The 15888-nt window shown below is 32.2% G+C and overlaps 1 protein-coding gene across 5 annotated transcripts in view; it reads left to right on the top strand.

The window, feature by feature from the left end:
* Window positions 1–3089: 3089 nt before the first annotated feature.
* LOC111029248 (longitudinals lacking protein-like) overlaps window positions 3090–15888 on the top strand; it is a 59309-nt gene continuing 46510 nt past the window's right edge. For 3 of the 5 annotated variants that reach the window (XM_022308204.1, XM_022308206.1, XM_022308205.1), the window contains exons 1-4: window positions 3093–3421; window positions 3504–3693; window positions 4904–5669; window positions 5728–5820. In XM_022308204.1, the coding sequence (XP_022163896.1) occupies window positions 3517–3693; window positions 4904–5669; window positions 5728–5820 (1036 nt within the window). In that variant the 5' untranslated portion in view covers window positions 3093–3421; window positions 3504–3516. Of the gene's footprint in view, window positions 3422–3503; window positions 3694–4903; window positions 5670–5727; window positions 5821–15888 lie in introns of all 5 variants that reach the window. The other 2 variants (XM_022308202.1, XM_022308203.1) reach the window with 2 other exon arrangements.

Below are 15888 nucleotides of genomic sequence, written 5' to 3'. Positions count from 1 at the left end.
AATTTATAATTGTTCAATTAATTTTTTATGTCAAATGCATTTTATGAAAATACTGTTTAGTATTTAGTATTTACACATTGGTTAAATCAATAATAAATGGCAATTTCTTTCTGTAATACATATTTAATATTATTTGTATGTGTGTGGTACCTTCTAAGTGAATAAATCCGTATAGTAAAACAAATATGATACTGAAGTTGTCTGAAAATAAGAATTATAGATGAATAACTAACTGTAAAAAAATATATAATAAATAAATATTGTATACCCAATATTATATTTATACAGCTGACTGCTGTGGATGGAGTTTTGTGATAGAAATCGAATATAGAATTCAATACAACCTGTTTAAATAAATAATATTTATATACAACGATTGAACGATGTAATGTATACAAATAATAATAGCAGATTTGAATTTTATAAGAAAATAAGGACAATCAAATCAATTTTTACACTATTTAAGATATTTTTATTTTAAGATTATTTTAAGATATTTATTGAATATTTACAAAAATAAATTGTTAGTTACCTACATTATTAAATAATATCGGTAAATAATATTTATGAATTCTATTATTCTATTAATCAGTGTAAATAATAAATATAATTGAACCTGCATTTATTAAATACTGTACGAAAAATATATGTCCAGTTTTTACTTTTGAGTAGCATCATGTTCTATACAAGTAACGACATTGCTTTAATACTAGACCGTCAGTATACAATACACACAACAAACTATAGTCTAAAGTCTACTGTAAAAACAATGGTATTTTATTAATAATTATTATTGGATTTAATATGAAATGTGAATGTACGATATAAAATAAGTAAATAATTAAATTCTTACTTAAATAATTCTTATTATGTACATTGTATATAGACATACAGTATACATCGTCTCATGGCTTAAATATTAGTGTATTATATTTAAGCCATGCATCATGTGTAGATGCATGTACATTTTAGCGATTTAAAACTGTTATAAAACACTCAAGATTCGTCAGATAAAACTTATCTTCTGTGTATTTTTTAGAAAATGTAATTTTTAATTAGATCGTAAAGTTACTAAGTATACAACTACGATTAGGCATAGGTTCACAAACAAAATACTGTTTACTATTAAATTTTAGCACAAGTTTGCCGAATAATTTTAAAAATCTGAGTGAAGTATTTGGAAACTGCGTCAAATTCAAGACATACTAAGTCGCACATCTTTTCCTGAAATCTCGTTGGTTAAACATCACATACACATTGTTTATTATTAACGATCACATTTGAACAATGTAACTATGCCTGTTACACATGTATGCTATAGTATAAAACTGAATATGTATTTTGTTTTCCAAAAATTATTGTCCAATAAATGGTTTAGCCAATAGCACAACTAAAATATTACAGATTTTCATATTAATTATTTTCACGTAACTCACGAGTCACGAGCAGTATAAATAATTCGACAAATTTGTTATCGTGATAACAGAATAATAATATATTACATTTAATAATTATTGCAATAATAATAAAATCAATAAAACATGACAATAATATGCTGGGATAGAAGCATTACAGTCGTTTGTACATGTTTGTTACAACGACATAACAATTACGTCGTATCTAAGTACTGATATCGACGGTGATGACGCCGAGGAAATTCGTTGTTTTCCGAAAAATACTGAATAATAATGCACGATAATCGATATCCCGACAATAATCTATAATATTAATCTTTTTGGTATTATATTATTATGATGATTGATTAAGAGCGCGTTAGGAGTGCGATAACACGTTTATAAAATATTAATCAATGAACTCCGTCTGACGGTTTTGGGAAGGTAAAAAGCGCGCATGGAGAGGAAATAACTTATCATTATTATTTCATATTATCTAAATATAATATTGATAGAAAAAAAAGCATGCAAGTATAAGGATGACTCGTCGGCCGTCGTCAAAAAACAACATGGACGCTACACGGGGATAAAATCTCGAAACGCTTTTTACGGATTTTCAGGCGTGTCCAGCGTGTGGCGGACGAATGTTTTAAACATCATTTTATTTTCATTAAAACGCTTAAATGATTTATTTTTTGATGATTCGGACGAAGGGGCCAACGATGTCTAATACAATAAATTATACTGTTATTATTCAATTATAATATAATATTGTTATTTCATTGTGTATTGAAACCACGTGACAGAACGTTATAGCAATATTAACCGGGTCCAACGTGTGCCGGGCACGGACGAAAGCAATGTTGGTCGTTGCAGAAGACGACGGAGTGCAAATCATATTTTTTTGCCGTCAATCGTCGCACCGCAATACAATATTATACATTATTGTGTCTTGTAGAATTATACTTTTAAAAATTAGTGGTGGGAAACGTGAAAGAAGAAAACGGCCTCGGCATCCGACGATAATCTAACGAACGTTATCGGAGGGGAAATTATGATAACGACGACAACAACGGCTGTTTCGTCCTAGGCGGAAAAAATATTGTAATAATTATCATTATTGTGAACAATAATATAGCGTCCGTCGCAGTCAAATCAAATAATGTGTACTTTCTACAGTGCGTGGCCGCCGCCGCGGACCTCTAGATTCTAGGCCTGATCAAGCATGAGACGACGGCGGTTGATGGCCGTCGGGTGGCTGAGGGAAGGGGAATTATGGCGTTGCTGCTGCGCTTTCGTCCGTTCGTCGATTTCTGGCTCGGTGCCGAACATCGTACCGTCAGCCGGCAAACGGCCCGTCCCCGCTCCGCGCCGCACCAACGACCCATCTTCGGCTGGCGGGCGGCCGACCGGCTTACTTGCAGCTGCCACAAGCCACACCCGATGTCGGTGCCGTGTTCTGTTCCTGACTCGGCTGGCCGCCCGGCCGACCGTCGCCCGCGCGCCCCGCCGGCCATGCACCGTCGACGAACTCCGTCGACGGTCGGCCGGCGTACGCGCTCCTTTCCGTCACAGAACACGGGACCGGCCATACCGCATTCGGCGGCTCGTGCGCACCGAGCCAAAATCCGCGTTCTGCGCACCGCTCGACGGCCGCCGACCAGGACGCGTCCCCGGCACTTGCTTTGTTTCGTACTTGATGTGAAGCCGGACGGTCGTGCTCGCTGCTCCGCCACTTAAAAAAAAAATCAAACGACCCCCCGCTTAAATGTAAATGATAATATTTCGTAATTCATTACTTCACAGTCTCGCATCAGACGCACGTTTCGTAACTTGAAAAGTATTTATTTATTTATTAACTGTTTTTATTTACGACAATTATTTTGTTTTTTTTTTTTTAAATGACTTGATAAAAAGTTAACTCAGTATTAAACCAAAAAAAAAAACGCGCATTGTTACTCGTTGTTAAACGATAATTTTTTTTTTTACAACAAATTAAATTTTGTAAATGTTGTTTAAATTTTAAGGTGAGTTTTTGAACGCTTATTTAAATTTTTTATTTTTATATTTGAATTTTGAAAATGTGTTAATAACTTTTTATTTTCGTAGGACTGTGATAAGCATGGCGGGAGACAACCAACATTTTTGTCTGCGCTGGAACAACCACCAAAGCACGTTGATCAGCGTTTTCGACACGTTGCTGGAGAGCGGCACGTTGGTCGATTGCACGTTGGCGGCGGAGGGTCAATACCTTAAGGCCCACAAAGTCGTGTTGTCGGCATGCAGCCCATACCTAGAGGTTAATATATTCTCTTTATAGTTGTTATAATTGTTATATATTTTTTATCGTACATCGTATTTCATATAAAGTTAAGTAGCCGTTTAGTTGTTTTTATATGAAATCGATAGGAATTGAAAATAAAATTATTTACACGTGTCCGTTATGTCTGCGAGACTATTTTATCGTGTTAAGGCATCACATAATACTGAGTTAGTTATCCTAGTTATCTGTATATCTTAATCGTTGTTTTCATGTGCGGTGGCTGAATGAAAATATTAGATTAAAATCGATGATTTATTTTATTTGCTTTACTCGATGTAACTGCTTCTGAATCGACTTTATTTCAATTATATTCCGAAATTTCATTGGCTTGTGGGTGCCATTTCTGTTTTTTAAATCATTATGTTCAAATTTTTTTCATATCTTAGATTTTCTATGGAAGATTATATCCTCGAATTATAAGTGATCAAACAATATCTAATTTATTTTTGCGGTAGATTTTCCTATTTTCTTCTAGCTTAAGTAAATCCAGCTAATGAAATTTGTTTTTATAATATTAATTAGTTCACTTTTAATTAGTCAAATATTTTCAATTCCTTACTTATTCTTTTATATCGTTACTATTCATTAAGAACAACGACATTCAATGACTCCATGAATTTGTTTTCAATTGACACATAATCATCTATACCTAAATACTTTTAATTAATCGACTGAATACTTCATTTTTGTACACTGAATAATCAGTTATATTCTATGCATTGTTTTTGTGAAGGTTGCCTTACGATTACATCTTCTCTAATCTTTGATTTTTTCATTACAAATTGCAGAATTCGTTAGCTATAGTTTCAATTATATTATCGATGTTATTTCTCCTTTTATATTAAATGTAACAATGTGTAGATGCCCATTTGCTGAGTGATAAGAAAAAAAAATAGTTGTATACAAAAAAGTTAAATAGTTGTAACAGTTGTATTACGTCGGCTACCCTGTGGCCTACCTAAGGTAGTTTTGGATAAAAAGGTAATTTTTGTTTTCTTAATCGTCCGGGTATTTGAATATATACGTGCACGCACCTTAGTACATCTTTGCGGCCTAAATTTAGAACTCTCTACAGTCTTATTTTGTTGATATAACCCTAATTTATCAGTAGATAGGTTGTTTTATCATAAAAATCTATTAACGCTTACCTATAGAATCCATTTTAACAAACAAAATATTTTTTCAGCTTTTATTAAGCCAACATTATGAAAAGCATCCGATCGTCATACTGAAGGACGTTAAGTTCCAAGAACTAAAAAGTATGATGGATTACATGTACAGGGGGGAAGTTAACATTTCCCAAGACCAGTTAAGCACGTTCCTGAAAGCTGCAGAATCTCTGCAGATCAAGGGTCTGACTGATGGTGGTGGCAATGAAGACAGCGCAGCCTCTTCAGCACCGGCCAAGGCACCCGTTGCCACTCCGGTTAGAAAACCAATCCAACAGTCTGTCACACGTGGTCCATCTTCAGTAGCACAGGGTTTAACGATAGAGAGGAGGCCGGAAAGTCCACACATCAGGTCTCGTGATGATAGTGCCTCACCTACTAGAAAACGCAGGCGCAACCAGCGTAGGCCGTCAACAAGTGACGATCCTGACAGTCATATTGATACAAGCAACTCCTGTGATGTACCGCCCCTTCAGTCCGGAGCCCTGAGCGGCGTCGGTGTTCCTAACATTCCTGCCACCATAACCAAAGGTGCGCCGTTGGATGACGGTGATCATGAGACTGATAACAGCCGCATCAACAACCACGATGCATCAGCTGCTGAAGGTGTGGCAGGACCAAAGATCGAACCGACTGGTGAACTGATTGAACCTAAGACTGAGTATTTGGAAGATATAAACAACGAAGACAGTATAGAAGACTTGACATTGGATGATGATGATGATATGGACAATAGTATGGACATGTCAAGAGCTGGACCATCGCATGACAACTCTAACCAAAGTATGTATGACAAGTGAATATTTATATGATGTGTTATTAATTACATTCTTTTATTCAGGTTTTAATCAATGGCCAATGTCTGGAAACCAAACCACGGATGAAGTGTTTATGAATGCACAAGAAGCAGTTGGAGCTCACAGGGATACTCAAGGTAAGACTCGATTTAAATTGTACGGCTTCTAAACACATGGCCTTTCATATGATAGGTCGTATGTTTGGGAGTATTGTAAAAATTTGGTGGAATTTTTTTTATTCTTTGAACTCTGGTCACAGCGTTGATCAACCATGCAAATATACTTTAATAATTCTTTCACATTTCTGTTCACCAAGTTTTTTCAATTATAATCTTAGAATTATAGCTGTGGCAGAGCCTTAGGTAAGGTTCACATGTGAAATTTCTTATCGTCATTTGTTTTATATTCACATTTGGACCCAGCCTTGGTTCGGTTTGAGCTTTTGAATGGTACTTTTTTTTTTTTCTGGGCACTTTTTGGCTGTTATTTAGTAACCTGCGGTGTAGGAAATCATTTGCTAACCACTTAATTTTTTACTTTTGTATATATATTTTTTTATATTATTTATTTTTGCAATTACTATTCCTCATTGTCTTGTTTTAAACAAAGAGCCTATAGAGAAATACTTATCATTAAGTAGGTCATGAGGAATCAAACAGATTTATTAATTAATTAATATGGTGAGTTACTCATAACATAATATTATTTTGGTCCCCTCAAAAGGTCTTTGTTTGGTCTAAAGTGCATACATAATACTTATTGTTTATATTCTATTCCTTGTATTTCTTTAAATTAATAATCAATTTGTCAAAAGTTGGACTAGAGCGAAAGGAGGCTCGTAAGTTATTCTTTTGTGGCAAATTGACTTATATTGATCCTTTCTTGATATCCTTTTGTATAATTACAGTAAAGCTGTCTTTAAAATTTTAATTACAATTAACCAAATTCTTGAAATAAGTTTTTCTCTTTGGACCCATGAACTTGTGATTTTGAGCTTGTGTTGTTATATGGGTTCTGTGGGTCCTGAGGAAAACTTTTTAATTTTTATTGTCCTTACAAAGATCTGACCTTCCATTATAATGCACTTAATGTATTAAACATACATACAAATTAATATTCATCTGGTGAGGGAGTTTGGAAATAAGATGGCTGCAGTAGGGGACGGGGTGCAGTTTAGCGAGTAAGATACATCATGTCTGGTTAACAATTTTTTAAACTACAGTGTCAATTTTTCAAAAAACTTAAGTATTTTAAATTAAAGTCAACTCATTTTTAAAAACTTAAAAATAAATCAAAAACATCAAAGATGAAGAATCCATTAACAATGAAGAATTTGCTGACTTCAAGGTAAGTATAAGGTAACTGGTAAATAGGGATCCTCCACACCCCTTTATAATTCCTTTATTTTTCCTCTTCATTCCTTCTATCTTTTCTCTTAGATGTAATCATATTTTATTTTGATATTTATATTACATAATTATTTAAAAGGCCCTTTTTAGGGCCTTGTTTAATGTCTTATTATTTTCTTAGCATAAGTAGGAAACAACAGTTGTAACCAGTCCATTAGTAGTAGGTGTAAGTTTTTTATGGTTAGTACTTTCATACTGGACAATTTTTTTACTCAGTATTTAAAACTGAGTTGTTTTATTTTTCTTATCCAGTATTTAAAAACTGAGTATGGTTTTATTTTTTTTTATCCTTTATCCCATGGTGAGACTACAATGTGAGAGCAGTATGGTTGATGATTGATTTAAGAAAAATCATTAAAAAAATATTAAGCATAGTGAGAATAGGAAGTATAGAGGAGGAGTGAACTTCTTAACAACGTGTATACATTTACCATGTCAACAACAGCGATGAAGATTATCGTCCAAAGGTAGGTGAAATTTACATTTAGCCTAAGTAATGGTCTCAATATTTAGTTATTACTAAATAATGTGATCAGTTATCGGCCAGTAATGAAGTATAAGTTAATTTCAATGTGTGATCTATGACGCGGGTTGTGTTAAAATTTGACAAATTCTTGCATGCCCATTGTGCATTTTTTAAGTATTTCAAATTATTCTTCCTTCCGTCATCAGATTGCAAATTGTTATTAGCGGACATTACCTATATACTTATTAATATTCTTGCACACATCTTGATTAATATGAAATTAACTGCTCAGTCCACATTTATAGATTCAGATAAAGTTTAAATCTTATATATCATCTACTTTCTTATTATAAAAACACCTTGCACAATTTAATTTACACATATTTGAGTTTACTAGTTTTAAATCCCATCAATGTAATAGGTGACACATGATTGATAATCAAAATCCCTGTCTGAACGTCCATCAGGTAACTGCTATACAGTTATCGCCCCTTGTTATCTATCCTGTTCAAATCTTGCTGTACATAATTCTGTAACTATTTTCGTTTTTTAATGAACCGGATAATTCCACGCCTCAATGTAGGCCTGGAAGTAAATCATATCCCGTAGTTTTCATGTACCACGAGTTATACTTTCCACAATCTTGTTCTATCACGCGAATCATAGATAACCGCGCTGTGAGTTATCATCGTTGGGTTATTTTTCCATGCATCCCCATTTATATTCATAGATAGGGTTCGTTTTTATGATATTCTCAACTCCTATTTTTTCAACCCATGGTTGACTGGTTTTCAATCTGACCTTGCGTACTTGAATAGGAAGTAGGATGTTACATGGTTTGGTTCAATCGATAACATTTAGAGCATAATGATAATTTGTTGGCCCGTTCCAAAGCTATAGTGCATGCAGCAAGTAATTGGGTCCGTGATAAACCAATTAGTGTAAAAGTTTAACGTAACTGTCCAAAATGTATGCGTAATTCAGATAGGTAATCCCTCAACATGATTTTCTCGAATTTTGTGCAAGCGACGTGTTAGGTTCCACGATTACTTACGTTGATGTTAACTACAAAGATTGTACATCGTGTCATCAATCGGAAAATAAAGTTTACAGGCTTAATTACCCTTGGGTTGAATGTTAGTGAATTTGATAAGACAATGGAATATTGTGTATGCCCTATGAAGTATTGGTAGTAGCCTTAAAAACCTCGTTTTTTCTTAAAGGTGGACGGAGCCGTATTAGATCCAACTACAATGGTTGTTAAAGTTCAAGAACTAAACGTGCAGATAATGATTCCCTTAATAATTATCCAAATGTCTCGTCAGCGGAGTTCAATATCTTTATCGTTTGTACCTGTATCCTGGCCCCTAGGTTTTGCCATCCTTCAATCATAATTGTTTTAATAAACAAATGAACATTTCGGCGGAAATTTCTTTTAAAGAATTGTTCGAAAGTTAATAATGAGCAATAGTACAAATCAGGCCCGTGCGCAGGATTTCAGAATGGGGGGTGTTTTGAAAAAAAAATTTTATAACAGATACATCAATAATTAGCAAATAGTATAACATATTTATATTTATTATTAATTTTGTAAATACCTATGTTAAATGTGTTTTTGAACAACACCTATAAAATAGAAATCATTTTTTTTAATAAATAATAAATAAATTATATTTATAAATTAAAATTTAATTTTAATGTACTTACTATCTCACCATTTTCTAGCCGGGGTTTTTTGAAAAAATTTCGAATGTCCATTTTTATGTAATTTCTAACGTCTCACTATAACTAACGTCTCACTGTGAGCTTACAATCGTTTTTTATGAACTATAATTATAAACAACTTTTAAAATACCCGAAATCCGTTATCGTGTAATCTCGTGTCCTACTAATTGCGGTCGAATAAAATATTATTGTGACGTGTATGCTCTATACTTATATTCATACATTTATTGTCATTATATTTTATCGATAACGGCAACGATTACGAAAGTCGATAAACAGCAAACGTGAAGACAACACTATATTATATTATTATAGTATTGTACTATTATGTTATGCATTATTATTTATTACAATTAAGATCAGAAAATATGACATAGTTAATAGATCAAACATGAAAAACACGATTTTTTGGCCATGGGGGGTTTGAACCCCCCCCCCCCCCCTTGCGCACGGGCCTGGTACAAATGATGCATAATGATATTACTGTAGTCTTATGATAATTAATCTGGTACCTAATTGCTCTTAAAGATATCTTCTAATTTTCGTTACGTAACATACAAACTAAATAGTACTGTCGTGTAGCGTTCCTACTTGGTGGATTAAAGATTCATAATTACTTGAAGTATCATGATGTCACCTTTGACTTTTGTGAAGGGCCGCCTTATAGCTCTAGTCGGCTGGAAAACTTATGACTTATGAGTTACTTATTGTCAATATTGCTTAATATTTAAAATATTCCATAAACGTGCCCATGTATTATAATCTCATACAGTCGTACCAAGACTGGCACTGAGACTTCGCTCCCCCCCATCAAAGGAGAATGGATAGGTTTTTTACTTGTGTACGATTGAAGGCTCCCCCTCATATTAATGTGAAAAATTTGTCTCTGCTCGTCACGTAATTGATATTCCTCTATAAGTAAGACTGAAACTTGAGGAAGGTTATATCTTGGTGCCACGTAAAACTAAAAAAGTATCCCGAAACCAAAATAGTTTAAACCTAACCTAAATGATTTGTAAAAGTTACGATTAAATCACTATCGTGCAGTTTTATACATTTATTTTGAGAAGTTTCATCGTTACCTTTTATAATTGCATTCAATCCCTATTTTTCTGATATCCATATGATTGTATTTTTTTCCCTATATCCAGCACTGCTTAAAATTCAAAAATATCCATGAATTTCAACTTCAATGATCAATTAATACCGTAACTGCACATTACACGATTAGTGAGCATACATTAATTTGGGGGCTAAATTTTATGGAAAGTTATCTAGTAGGCGTTTACTTTTCATTTTTTTGGTAATCTCTTTACATTGAAAATTATAAAGCTATAATTAATATATTGTGTAGTCGATAAGGTAGGTAATATTCACCCAAATAGCAAGAATAAACAACAGGTAATGTTACATGATGACATTAGCCGATTGGTACCTAGGTAGGTATATATAAATGTAATACGATATGATCTAGGTACCTTGTTTTCTATATTTGACTTATGACTGTTGGATTTAATTTAAAATACTTTAATTTTTGACAAAATTAAGACAGTTTTCGTTGTTTGCTTTGAATTCCGTAGAACATTATCCATATAATTCGTATGGAACACTTAGAATTATTTTTATCTTGTTTAATTTTGAACTGCAATTGTGATATTATCATGTCGTATTGCATAATCTGTTCTCCGGGGAGGATATGACCCCCCCCGCAAATACGCCGCTACCGGGTGGTGATAACAAGATTAGAAACTGATTGAAAGCCATAGCGAGGCATCTTCAATTTAAATATCCATAGCCACGACTACATAAAATAAATCTTATAAACACGTCGATTGAGGGACCAAATAGTTTTTGGTCAATGTGCAATTTACACCTTTCACATCCGGTATAGTACCTTGTACCTACAATCCTTCATATGATTTTTAAATATCCGTTTGAAATCCATTACTATACATTTTTGTTCTAAATTTAGACTGAGCGACCCAACCCATTTGCGCCCGATTCTGATTAGGTGAAAATCGTGGAACGTTGCCATTTATTGAGTATATTGGCGTATGACAGTAAAAACTTTTTTTTTAATTTTTAAATACAATCTACAATCTATAGCATTTTGGCACAATAAGTAGAAGTGAAACAGATTAGTTATATACAAATTATTAAAAAAAAATACTACATATCCTTAAGGACCATGAAAGGAAAAGTTTTAAATTTATTTAATACTCGAAAAACATATAGTACTCAGTGTTAAAAAAATATTGGTTCTACTAAAAATGCTTACGACTCGGCGATATACAGGCATTTGAAATTGACGTGTGATGTCATAGAATCTATTCTCCTGGCGTTTATACATGTAAATATTACGTCTTCAACTTTATTTACCATTATTATGAATAAAATATTCAATATACCGGATTTGGTCTTCGAGATATTTTTAATGTTCATAATTTTCTATTTAACTTTATGTTATAATAATATTATAACAATAATTATAATGGCATCGTCACAAAATATGATACTGTTTAACAGTCTATATGCACTCGCGGTCCGTTGGTAATATTATGCATTTTTGACAATCACACCAATTATTTATTAGAAGCAATGATCTACCAAAGCATTGGCTAAATTCATTATGATTAGTATTAAAAGAATCATAGTCATCGCAGGAATCTGCGATCATTGGTTCAAATTGATATGGTGAGGTCATATTGGTAAGTTAACCACAATCGTAATTTATTTTTAAGTACACTCAAAGAAACACAAAACAATATACTAAAATAATAAATAATAATCCAGTCCTAGAAGAAAACGACAAAAACCCGTTTTATCAGTAAGAACTAAAAATAAAATAAATATTATGTAGCACGTAATTATTTTTGTACACAGAAATATCAAACCCAAAATAATAATATCATATATATTGTTCTATGATAATATGTAATAATATTATGCAAAATAATAATATATGTATGACGCGCGACGTACGCACGTGGAGCCATACTGTAGACCAGCGTTTCCCAAAGTGTGTTCCGCGTAACCTTAGGGTTCCGTGGGACAATGTCAAGGGTTCCGTTAGATGTATGAGATTATTGAGAAAATTATGTTTATATAATGTTTGTTGTTTAAATAATTTTTGATTGAAAATTTTTTTTGAAACTAAGTTGAATAATGAAAAGTCATTAACAGTATCATTAAAATATTATTTAGACTTGAGAGTTTAAGGAATTGATTTTCCTTTTTTAATTCACAAAAATTGTAGTTGAGTTGGATTAGACATTAGGGTTCCGCGAAACACAAACAATTTTTTAAGGGTGCCGTGGTCGTAAAAGTTTGGGAACCGCTGCTGTAGACGCAGCGAGATTAGATTCTATGACGTCACGCGCTAACTTTAAATGACTTTAAATCGCTAACGAAAAGTCGTAGACAAGTTTAGTTTGGATTTCTGTTTATCTTAAATTAAGAATTTTTTAAAGAATTAGTTGTTTTTTTTCTTTTCATGGTCCTAAAATTTATACATAATGCGTGACATTTTTGAGGAAAGCCATTAGTAACACTCATTTGCTATTTAATTTTTTAAAAAATTTTTTAGTTTTTTTTTCAATTATTATTAGGTGCCAAAAGATTAAGACACCATTTCCGTTTTAAACTATAAAATCTAAAATAATTTTTGATCGGTTCCCATCCTAATCCAAAACTTTGTTCAGTTGTTTGTTATTTTAAATATCACGTGAGTGAGAACCTTGTTTCTGGAGATGTAAGTTGGCGTTGTGCAAAAAAAAATCCGTAGTACATACATCAAAACGAGTGTTTCAAATACAAAGTTAACCAAAATTAAAGACTGTCATACTGTGTAGTATTTATCATTATTTTTAAAATGATTACTTTTAATGATTATTAATTTTGATTTTATTTACAATTTTACTTTTTTAAACAATCTTAAAGATAACTGACTAATTTTGCATGCAAAATAGCCGCATCTGGATTCTGGGCTATAAATCAGGGAGTTAAGTTTTTTATTTCGGGCGCAAATAGGCTACAGCCAGATTGAGTATATTAATTTGATAAAAATACTTCAGAATACTTTTCAACTTTACAATCACAAGTGCGATTATTGGTTCGTAATTATTAGGTGCCTAATTTTAAGTTACTTTAGGTCGTAACTTTTATAATAAAAAAGATTAAAATTATGTACAAATATTTACAACGAATTTTTGCCATGGAATATTTTTTATACCTTTTTTTAGTAAATTTCAAATCAGTTTCCAAGCTTTACAATTTATTTGTCCGATTTAGCCAACCTAGGTAATGGACCCTTTACTCTTTTAACAACTACACGATTGTTGTTTAATAGGCGTCAAGCTAATTTATTGCCGACTGCTAGAGTCAAGTTTCAACTTTTTCCGCGTCATCTTGAATAGGTATATTCAAATAATAGGTATTTAAGTAACGTGTTAGAAATATTTAGTTAAATATGCTGAACATCCTTCAGTTATTGTTTGCTATAAACTCGCGACTGTACGTTATTCTATGGTATTTTTCATATACCTACCGTTAAAGGTATACTTGGATACAGTTTTCAAGTTGCTATCGGAATATCTGCTCTGCCATGGAACAGCATATAATTGTTGCAACTCACTCTTAATTTAAAATTCTGATTGGACTTCGGAGCGAGGAAAGTATTTTACAATAACGTGTTTTTTTTTATTTGCCCAATAAATAACACAGCGAAAATGAAAATGATTTGCAAGGTGCAACGGGTACCTACCGAATAATACATTTGTAGTACAATATCAATAAAAATATTCAACCATAAATGTGGAGTATAATATATTTTTAATAATATAATATTAAATTAAAACAAATTTTCAATTTTTTCAATGACGGTAAATAATATTATAATACGTATAAAAACTATATACCTAGGTAGGTAGGTTTACAATTAATATTGTAGGTGTAGACTTCGTTATTTTAGCCCGTGTTTTAATTTGCATTTTAATTTTCGCGGCATCAATTTCATTTTGACACGATCGATGATTATGTTCATGATCAATTTAAATTGAATGTTTTTTATCCAGAGAAGTTTTTAAAATGTATGGACATTTGATATTATTTTTTTTGTAGCATTTCCACTTTATAAAGTTTAAACAATCTTTGTGTACAACATACATATACTTTTAAAATGCCAACTTCAAACATAAACAAATGTATAGCGAAATATATAATATACGAAAGCAGACTGTTGTAGTAGGTACCGAATACTGAGAAATGAACACACACAGGACTAATTATAAATTACCGCTTCTATAATATTATCAGAACATCGAAGACAAATTTAATGGTAGGTACCTTTCTTATCCACCTATTATAAATGTGATCGATATGACAGACAAACTAGCACCGTGCTCCAAATCGTTTTTCCAAAATTAATGTTATTTGTGGGAACATAATAATTGTACGTAGGTAATAGGTAGGCATAGGCGGTCCCAGGATTTTACTTCAGGTGCAGCCGTGCAGCATAGATGGCTAATTTCTAAATGTTAGGGGTATTGGGAATGTGTACGAAGTTAGATTTACTGAGTATTAATGAACCATAGTTTACTTTAGACTATTATATATAATTTTTGAAACTTACTAGTAAACTAGTAATTTCTTTTCCTCCGAACTTGATTTTTCTTCATATCATGATAATTAATAATTATAGATGTGATGGCGCGTGACAATAAATACCACTGTTAGCCTAGAGTCTTCCTCCCTTTAATTCTGGCTTGATCATCAGATCTACGAGCTAACACAACTATCCAGTGTTGGGTAAATTATTTTCGATAAGAAACTAATTACGTTACCTACTTATATTACATTAAATATTTTTATTTAAATTACATAATTCGTGTTTCCCGACATTATTTTTTTCACGTTATGTTATTTTTTCATTCAAAAAGTAATGCGTAATGAATTGTTACTTTTTCAAAATTTAACGACAAATTCATAGTCCATAACGAATGTAATAAGAAGTAGGTATAGGTACTATTAATTATTATACATGAATTGTATAGTAGTTTATGTAATACATTAATTATGTAGGTACACTATATTGATAATGGATGGATGTAATGCGCATGAATAAAATACGTAAAATGCCTGCATATTTTATAATATTCATCATTATTATCTAAAATTATCAGAACAGTAAATACATTTTAACGATTTTTAATTTTTCTCGATTATCTTAACCCTTAGTCTATGTCATGGACTCTACATTCATAACTTATTTTAATAACGTGGAAAATAACACGTATTTTTTTTACGCAATGACAGAATACCAATATTTAGATTTATTTGCAAAATCTGATATGGGGTTATTTTTTTGCGGTACCGTTTTGTGTTTGTCACATCTGGCGTTTTTGGCTCGTGAAGTTTTCGTTTATATTAGCATATGATACAATTTAAAAAAATACTTTGACGGTTTTTTAAACATTTACAGGCATGAGGAATTTTCGAATTTTATAATTTTTTTTAAAATTATTAGCGATAAAAAATTGTTGAGTCAGTAAAATGTATGCTTTAAAATGTATTGCTATGTTTTCGTAAGGTTATTTGATTAAAGATAA

Source organism: Myzus persicae, unplaced genomic scaffold, assembly GCF_001856785.1.
Source record: "Myzus persicae strain clone G006 unplaced genomic scaffold, MPER_G0061.0, whole genome shotgun sequence".
Lineage (NCBI taxonomy): Eukaryota > Metazoa > Arthropoda > Insecta > Hemiptera > Aphididae > Myzus > Myzus persicae.
Note: the sequence above shows the minus strand (reverse complement) of the source record. Positions and strands in the feature narration are given on the sequence as shown.